Source organism: Eupeodes corollae, chromosome 2 (assembly GCF_945859685.1).
Source record: "Eupeodes corollae chromosome 2, idEupCoro1.1, whole genome shotgun sequence".
Lineage (NCBI taxonomy): Eukaryota > Metazoa > Arthropoda > Insecta > Diptera > Syrphidae > Eupeodes > Eupeodes corollae.
In genome coordinates this window covers 152,720,491-152,730,068 of record NC_079148.1, presented here as the reverse complement: position 1 = coordinate 152,730,068, position 9,578 = coordinate 152,720,491, and the positions used below count along the sequence as shown (strand labels likewise).

The window sequence follows — 9,578 nt, the reverse complement described above, 5'->3', positions numbered from 1 at the left end:
AGAATGCGGAAGTCTTGGTTATTTCTCAGAGAGAATGGTTGAACATTACCTACATAGTTGAGGAAACGAGAAAGATAAGCAGGCATTAAATTATGTTTTATTTTAAAGACAAACAGTAAAACATTCATTAAATTTCTTTGTTCAACGTTAAGCCACATTAACATATCTAACATATTAGCGATTGGAGTATAAATATTACACTAAAATTGTTCGCATTGCTTTATTTTGGAGAAGTTGCTGCTTATTAATCATTTCTTGATTGCACAAAAACAGAATTGATGGACAGTGTTCAAAGTGTGGTTTTATTATCGCATTGAAGATATTTATTGCACTAGGGGTTGAAATATTTCTTCGAATTCTTCTCAATAAGTTAGTCTTTTTTGCTATATTTTTCACTACATAATCTACATATGTGTTTATTAAATGAAAGTTGGTTGTCTATAACAACACCAAGGTACCTTACTTCTGTTATTATTTCTAAGTTTTCATTATCAACTTTAATGTTTGTCACACTTTCACTTGTATTATTTCACATATTCTCAACATCGACTGCGATTACAGGCTTCGGTTCGTGGCTGGTACCCTTGGGAGGTTTTTTTTTACCTTTTGGTTAAATTTTCGAACCTCATTCCTGATGTGACATCCCTCTATCTCCTCGATCGCGCGCTTCTCATGCTTTCTTTTTTTCCATCTAAGAAGCCGGTGTTCCTCTCTCCTCTTCTGCTCGTAGAGCTTGCGAGCAGCTCTGGTCTTTTTGTGCAGCGCCCTTGTGTATGCCCGTTGTTTCACTGCGTCCGCTTGCCGGCATTCGTCGTCAAACTAGGGGTTTCGCTGTGGTGGCCGTGTGAAACCTAGCACTTCATAGGCGGTATCTCTGATGGCTGCAATTCAATGTTGCCACTGGTTTTCAATGCTTAATGCAGGCAGCATTGGACTCCTTAAGAGGTTATTAGAGACTCGATCGGAAAAAGACATGGCAGTCTCTTGCGATTATAGCCATCTAACACAGTACTTCCTTGTTTTGGCTTGGATCGGGATATCCATAGCCGTACCTTGGCTACAACGAGGTAGTGGTCCGAGTCAATGTTGGCCTCTCGGAATGTTCGGATATCCTGTATACTGGAGAAGATTCGTGCGTCGATCGCAATGTGGTCAATCTGGTTGACGGTTGATTGTTCAGGAGATTTCCATGTCCCCTATAATGAGGTGTGTGAACTGCGTACTAGCTACCAGATTTGAATGTCATAGCCAGGGCCCTGCTCATATTATGTCTTGTCCAAGAGCTCGAAGAATATGTCTTTGGTGTTTTCATCTTTCTCCTCTGTTTTGGCATGCGCGCAGATTACGCTTATGTTGGCGAATTTAGCCTTGATGCGGATTGTCGTGATGCACTCACTCACACTGTTGAAACTCAAGACTAGTTCCAACAACAAATCCACACCCAAATAGACGCTGTCTTTGTTCTCGGTAGCAGTCGCCGTAGTATACATCGCAGTCTTTTAGTTTGCGTTTGCCCGGTCTATCCCATCGCACTTCTTGGATGGCGGTAATATCTGCCTTGCAACAGTTTAGGGTTTCCTCTAATTGTTCGGCTCAACGTGGTCTGTTAAGGGGCCTAACATTCTACGTACAGATCCGAAGTTTGTTGTCCTTATTTCGTTTGCGTGGGTTGTCAAAAGTGGATCTGTCCGTATCCGAGGCTTGTTGGTGCTTCGCAACTAAAGGTATTTTTTACGTGGCCAGGAAGTCACCCCGACGGCACAACCCCCAACCTGGAGGGCCAGATCCTTAGTATAACTCCAAGAACGGGCAGCCGGATAAACCGCTCCTTACAGGCCTGGGTTTCGAATATGTCGAAGAAGCCCTATAAGGTGTTCACTAAGTAGTTCAACCTTACTGGAACTGTAGACGCCACAGTTGATTCCATCTCGAGAATTCGTCCGCTGTCGTCTGGATAAGGAAACACCTCTAACCTATCTCTCGTTTGCTGCTGATTCAATTTTTTTTAAATCAGCATTCAATTGATCGATACACTCCTCCGCATATCTTCCAGACACATATAACAAGGTATCATCCACGAACAGCCTAGCCTTCATGATGCATTCAAAATGTAGGGTTAGGGGGATCATCATACTTAAGTTCACCAAACCTCCCTTGAAAATAAAGTTTGTTGAGAAAATAAAACAAATGGAATTATTTAAAAATAAATTAATTTTATTCACATTCTTCTACTTCTTCTTTGTCATCTAAAAACATATTTATCGCAGCTCCTTTAACCATTATCCGCTCTCCTGCATCTCTTCTTCCAGTTCCAGTATCCACTTTCTGGCTTAATTTACAATAAGTAGATTTTTTCAAGTCTTTCCATATTTGGCTATCACATTCTTCAGACACTCATCTTCCGTCGTATACATGATTACGACAGAATCTTTTCGATAATAGTTTCTTCTCCTTTTGAGGCTGCAGATTTGATGGATTAGTTCCTTGACTGTTCCTTCTTCATAGAAACTCAAAGACTTGTTCATTTTCATTACTACAATCAGTTCCTCACTAGGAGCAATTGCAATATTCAAATCGGTGTCCTTGGGAACTTCATATGATATAACAAGATCTTCCAGTGTGATGTCCTTCTCTTCTTCTAAATCTTCCTCTTTTATCAAAAAATTCAATTCTTCTTCTGTTAAGTTCTCCAAAATCAACTGTTTCTTATTGGAATTCGAATCTTCTTTGACTTTAACGTTCCTTGAAATTCCAAACTCTCGATGATCCTCCGAAACCCTCATATCAACTACATTCATCATTTTTAAAAACGACTTCTTAACGGAATCAATTCCATCTCGTAGTTTCTCGTTGTGATGAATCACAACAACTTCCTGGATTTGATATTGCATTGGAATCATGTGCTTACCTCTGAGTGATCCTAAAGTCTCCATTATACTTTGCATTCGTTGGATATTCAATTCAAGATCTGGTTTTATTACAGAGACGCAAGGTGGAAAAAGTCGAGCTTCGTGCATGGATTCCTCCCGGACATAAAATACCATCCATTTTTTGTGGATTTGATAGATGAACTCCGTCAGGAATGGAGCTACTGGAGCTAAGATTAGACACAGTCTATAGATGACATTAAACAACATACTGGTGCTTAGATGTATTGAGGTCGAATTGATTGATGTCTCTTTATCTTTCGGATTGGGTTCAGGACATCTCAATGGAATGTACCAGGCTTCAATTTGTCCCAGGAGCTCAATCAATTTGGGCAAAAACGAATTGACACGGAAGGCATTCATTTCATCAATATAAAACTTTAGAAGTGACTCGGTTCGGGACAGAATCCATTGGTCTAGTAGGTCCTGGGATTGATGATAAGTCCATTCTGAAATATATCCATAATTCACCCAACTAGGACTTCCCATTTGACTTGTGCACTTATGGAAAATCCTATAGAGCGGTTGAATCACAGTCTCGGCCATTCTTGCGACTCCTTCCTCCTTCACGGTGAAATTAGATTGTGAACAGTTGAGCATGTAAAGTCTGAAAGCATCAGCTCCATACTTTTCACATAGCCTCATGGGGTCGTTGCGATTGTGTTTGCGTTTGAGAACCTTAGTCTCATTCGCTTCCAGAGTCAGTCCGTGGGTAATCACATTGCGATATGGTGAAGGTCGCGCCAGAGCAGTCGCTAGAATCACTGTTGTGTAGAACCATTCTCTGGTCTGGTCGTTGCCTTCAGCAGCAAAGTCAGCTTGGTCATATCTTTCCCAAATAAATGGCAAAGCTCCAGATTCGAACCATCCATCGAAAACATCACTAACCCGACGAAGAGGGGGATTTCCAGGAGTTCTTGAAGGAATTCGAATGAAATCAACATTTTCTCTATGCAAATCTGGAATATTTTTTTTCCCCGAAAGTTTCTTGAGCTCCTCGAGACTTTCGACACAAACAACTTCGTCACCGGATGGGGATGACCATATAGGAACAGGAGTTCCCCATTGTCCCCTACGACTAATTGGCCATTGGGCAAAGTGGTTCTCAATCCACTTCACAAGATCCTTCTCTGATACTTGTTGCTCGGGAACCCAATTTATAAAGCTCATGATATGCCTTAGGAAGTCTTCGACAATTTCTTCGACTCGAATAAACCAAGATTGGATGTTTCTTCTCTCAAGGGGAGTTCCTGACTTTGGGCAGTGGGGTCTCTTGTATTTGACTTCTTTGGTGTTAAGAATGGTTCCATTTTTAAGGAGTTCAGAAGATAAATTTGCGGAGCCAGTAATACCCGTGCTAGGTTCCTCGTCGTCGGATTTTATTGGGTCAGTGTTGATTCGGAATCCCGAACTTGGAGGGACATTCTCAAACAAGGATTCACACTTGATCTTTGCCAGAGATTCACCCAGAACTTTTTCAATGACACTGTATTCGGATGGGTTCTTGAAAACGAATTCAAGACTATTCTCGGCGAGGATGAAGGTCTGTTCCTCAACCTTCACTCGGACATATGTCGCCTTAGGATTCACGTAGAGCCTAGAATTGAATGCCAGCATCCAGGGATTTGTTGTCCATATCAAGAGTTTTTCACTGGAATCAACTATTCTCAATGCAATTGTTGAGCCTATCTCAGAAACTTCCTTCAGATTCTCCTCAGCTTGAAATTTGGTGAAATGAGAGGAGCAGACAGTTGAGTAGAAGAGGGGTTTGGTGTCTCGGTACACAAGACCTTGGTCGTAAAGCTGTTTAAACACTTTCCAAACCCCTTGCATGTATCGGTTGTCCGAGGTGCTATAATCTTTGTTCCAATCGACGCAGTGTCCCAGCCTCTGGAAGACGGACATCCATTCAGCGGTGTGTTCCTGTCCAACTGTTCGACAATATTCATTGTAAAGTTTAGCGTCACTTCTCTTCAAATTCTCTTCGTGGGTGATTCCTAATTCTCTGTCCACTTCATGTTGAATTGGAAGATTGTGTCCATCCCAACGGAATATGCTGTCAACTCGACAATTCTTTTGATAGCCATAACGCTTCAACACGTCTTTAATCAGACTATTCAAAATCTGTCCAGAATGAGGATGTCCATTGCATGACACTGGTGCACTGTGAAAGCAGAACTTACCATCGTTTTTCTCTCGGCGATTGGTCTTTATTTTGTGGAAGGTCTTCTTCTTGTGCCAGAATTTTATGATTTTAGGTTCCTCAATAAGAGGATTGTAGACTTCGGGAATGGTTATGTTATGATGGAATCTAGTCATAGCCGCCACTCTTTAGTAAGGTACTTTTTTCGTCTTGACTTCTTGATGAATCAACAGAATAACAATGAAGGTTTTACTATCGGGTTTACCGAATTTATAGATAAGTTTCGATTTTAATTGCATTTTATTATGAAGTGATTAATAATAATTTAGGGGGTGGAGTGGAGGGTGCGTTCTTGTTTTTGTTTATTGTTTTGAAATTTGCTTTGCATTTAGTGATGAAATAACAAGTATCCATCTAGCGGCAAATAGGAAAACAAATGAAGAGAAAGAAAAGGTCTGTTTGGCATCTTGATTCAATTCAAAATTTCATCAAAACTGATTTGTTTTCTTGTTTTAAGCAGAATATTTAGTAATTCAAATCTTTCCCACTTTTAAGGAGCAAACGAAGAACATGTGAAGAAATTGAAAGGAATTAATTTTATTTAATTTGTTTTCATGATTTCATTTTTGTAAATTAAAGCTGAAAGATATAAGAACTGATGGAAAGGGGTTTGTTCGTTAATTATGGTCTAACTGTGTGTACATTTTCTCGTACAGCCGGTGGAGCTATATTTGTATTAGAGATACTCTGTTAAGCTTACCGACAATAACCCACCAAAACATAGAAGTATAAAGTGAAAAATTGTCAATAGGAATTTGTTTTATTTTACTATCATAATTATTTAATTAAACATAGCTATGAAATTCCACATTATTTCTAATTCTCTCTTTCTTTCTATCAGATAACAGATTTTAAGATTTTTCAATCAGGACCGATCGGGAGAATGAAACATAAACACAATTCACTCTCACCTAGCAATCAAAATTGCTTTTCATTTCTTTTCTTCTTTTTTGAATTGTGTTATAAAGAATTTTTGAGAAATCGAATCATAAAAACTCTGTTCTAAGATTTCTGACAGTATGAACAATGTTTTTATATTTTCGAGAACACGAAAATCTTAATTAATTTCAATTAAGTGCCCGCTCGAGCTCATTGTCACTCTTGGCTATATTTGTTTTAAAGTTAATTTTTTACAAAATTGCAATGTCAATAGAGAAAATGACGTTTGATTGCAACACATTAAACGTCATTTTCTCTAGGTGGGTTTGTTTGTTTTCTAAATCTATGACACAATACAAAATACAAAATTTCTCATTTCGATGGGTGTTTTAACAGCTTACAAAATTTGAATAAAAGTACAAGACTGACATATTGTTGGAATTTTGTGGTAGATTATTTTATGACACTTATTCTTTAAACGTGGCTAAGTCCAATTTTTCACTTTTTTCAATGTGGCTTCAATATAGACTTTTAATGCTTGAATAGTAGCTGGTTTGTTGGCATAAATCAATCACTTAATGCTTTTCCAAAGCTCCATAAATCGTTATCGAGAGACTTTAGATCTTTTTGAAATAAAGCTATCACTAAATTGATTTTCCTATAAATTGCTCAAGCACACTGTACGATAAGTTGCGCCCTCATGCTGTAATTAAATGTAGTCTCTGTTTTGGTGATTAATTTGTGCAAATAAAAAAATACTGAGCAGTTCCTTCTTCATTTCGAAAGAACTATTGAGCGATAATGCTGACAGCGTGTAAGCGGCACCGAATTGTCAAATTTAGTGGATGTTATGTTGATTGTCTTCACTCCATAAACATTAATTTTGCTTATTGACGAAATAATTTAATTAGAAATGAGCCACCGTGAAGTGGATGAAGTGCTGTATGAACTTCATGAACAAATTTATTTTTTAAAAGTAAATTTCCACAAATTGTGAGCGACGTCAAGGAATTTTCGATGAATTTTCAAACCTTACTGAAGAGAAATGTCAACACAGTTTGACGTTCTCGACTGTCAAACTATAGACAAAAAACCATTGAAACTTCTTATGCAGCTAAAAAATATATTTTTATATTTATAGATATTTGTCAAATTTATCCGTAGCATATATGAACTGCCAAGTCACCGCAATGAAAAATATTAATACTTTTTTGACATATTGACTTTTGACGTCTTGATTTATACACTATTACTTATCTAATTATTGAGTTCTTTTGGCTGAAACACAAACACGCTTCAGCTTCGGCTTCAGCGATAGGAATGCAATACATGCTATCACAATGAAGCTTCGACTTCACGTTTCATTTGACAATCGTAAGGAAAAGAACGTTATGTTACGTAATGTGTCTCTAAACTTAAGCTCTAGTTCAAATTTGCTGAACATTTTCTTTGTCTGACAGATCAATAGCTGTAAAAAAGGCAACAAACAAAATACATTTGCTTTCGGAGGGATTCCCATTGGTTATTATAGGCTGTGTATAAACTACTTCCGATTTCAAAACTATTTTTTTTTATTTTGAGAAAAAATAACAGCTTCTAATGACAGAAGTGCATTTTAGAAATGTCATATTGGAAGTGTCATTCAAAGCAGGCCCAACGTGAAGTAGACGAAGCCGAAGCTGAAGCGTGTTTGTGTTTCAGCCATTATGCCTTAAATCCCATTTAAAAAATTAGTTAGGTACTGAAATTTCACTAATTATTTTTCGATTCTTACGTAATTAAGGTATGCGGATTGCCTTTACCATACATACCTTTTCTGATTCTGCATAAAATAACGCCGATAAACTCATAACTTTCACACCAAATGTCTACCACCAGAGAGCAACCCCTATCTAATCGAAAATAGTAACTGCTACTATACGCTATATTCTATTTTACCCAAAACCCATAAACCGAGGTACATACAAAAGACTTCCCTTTTACTTAAATAAGCATCTCTTCTATAATAAACATATATAATTCTCAACAAGCTACATTCTGGAAATAGAAAAGCCATTAAATCACTTGCTGCTTTTTTCCCTATGGTCAATTAAGATATCGGGAGGTTATAAATATATAGGTCATTCTTTTACGCACCTACCTACAAAATAAAATAGGGAAAAAAGATAGAGTTCCACAAATCACAAAGATTCCTGGAAGGAGAATTTATGCCACTATACTCTTCCTTCGGCGATACAAAAGCCCAACTCCCGGATATCCGGTAGCTCTTAAGTAGGTTCGTGTTAGGGTGGTGCGTATTTAAATTTTTAATTTGTTTATTGAAATCAGTTTAAAAAATGAACAATTTGTATTCCATAATTTTAATAAATTTTTCATGAAATTCATGATTAGTTTTCATTAAATTTTCTATAATTTTCGAGTAAAAAGTACTGAACATTTATAGGAAATTTGAAATAGTAGTAGAATTCAACTATTTTCAAAATGTACATAACACCCTTATAGAACATGGAGACTCAATAAACACAGTAGACATAAGTATAAAAGTCCATTATTATATAGACTTTATACATTACTATATCTTAACTATTTTCTGAATGGACTTCGGATATCTTTAAAGCTTCCTTATATGGGGCTCAATGATTTTAGCATATTATGATTCGAAATGGGGTCACTTCTTTAGGTCATAAATGTGGAAAAGAGGGTACATTTTTAAATTGAATTTCAATTGTGCCTCATTTAATAGCCAATGAATGAACACAAAATTTAAAATTTATGGAAGTCTTTATGTGCGTACATTTACAATTTTACATATATGCAAATTCAAAGTCGATAAAAAGTCAAAGTGTTGAAGAATTTGCAATCATAAATAGTACTTTTGGTCTCATATAATTCATATCATATCATTTTAATTATGAATTATTGTTATCAAATGGTGACTTCATTTGCATGACGCCGCCGCCTGAGCCACGCTATACCACACCACGCCACGCCACCACCGGACACCGTCAATAGAAATGAGTCGAAATTCTTTGTCATATTGATTTCTTAGAATTAAAAGAGGTCTGCGACAGAGTTCAATAGGTTGAACTAATAAAATATTCAGACATTTTTGAATTCTTATAATTTTTATTTGTTTTGTTTTGAAACAAATATTTTTTTCTTATTAATTCATTTTAATGGTTTTTGAATTAAAATAGACAGTTTTGACAGTTGAACGTGAGTTAAAGATTATTTAAAGCTTAAATTAAAATTTATTCGTGATTTGAAAAAATGACAATAAGTTGTCGTTTTTAATTAAAAGACACGAAAAATATAAAAAGACAGCTTAGATATTTTTGATTGAAATTTATGGGATGGCTGTGGTGTACTTAAACCAGGCATACTCACCTTTTTTAACTTCTCGTAAGAAGTTATTGTAATCGGTTCGATTATGGTGAAATTAAAAATTTTGACATTTTTTAAAGTTTTAACATTTCTAGAATCTTAATCCAGGCTAAGATTATATAAGGGACTTGAAGTTAAAGCAAGTTTCTAGTATCTAATTTGACAACTGCCAAAACATAACCTTC

At 36.6% G+C, this 9,578-nt stretch overlaps 1 protein-coding gene across 1 annotated transcript; it reads right to left on the bottom strand.

Moving 5' to 3' along the window:
* Window positions 1–2,193: 2,193 nt before the first annotated feature.
* On the bottom strand, window positions 2,194–5,400 carry LOC129946431 (isoleucine--tRNA ligase, cytoplasmic-like). Its single transcript, XM_056056614.1, has one exon. It carries the CDS (start codon window positions 5,244–5,246, stop codon window positions 2,355–2,357), a length of 2,892 nt encoding a protein of 963 aa, XP_055912589.1. The 5' UTR covers window positions 5,247–5,400; the 3' UTR covers window positions 2,194–2,354.
* Between the last annotated feature and the right edge of the window lie 4,178 nt (window positions 5,401–9,578).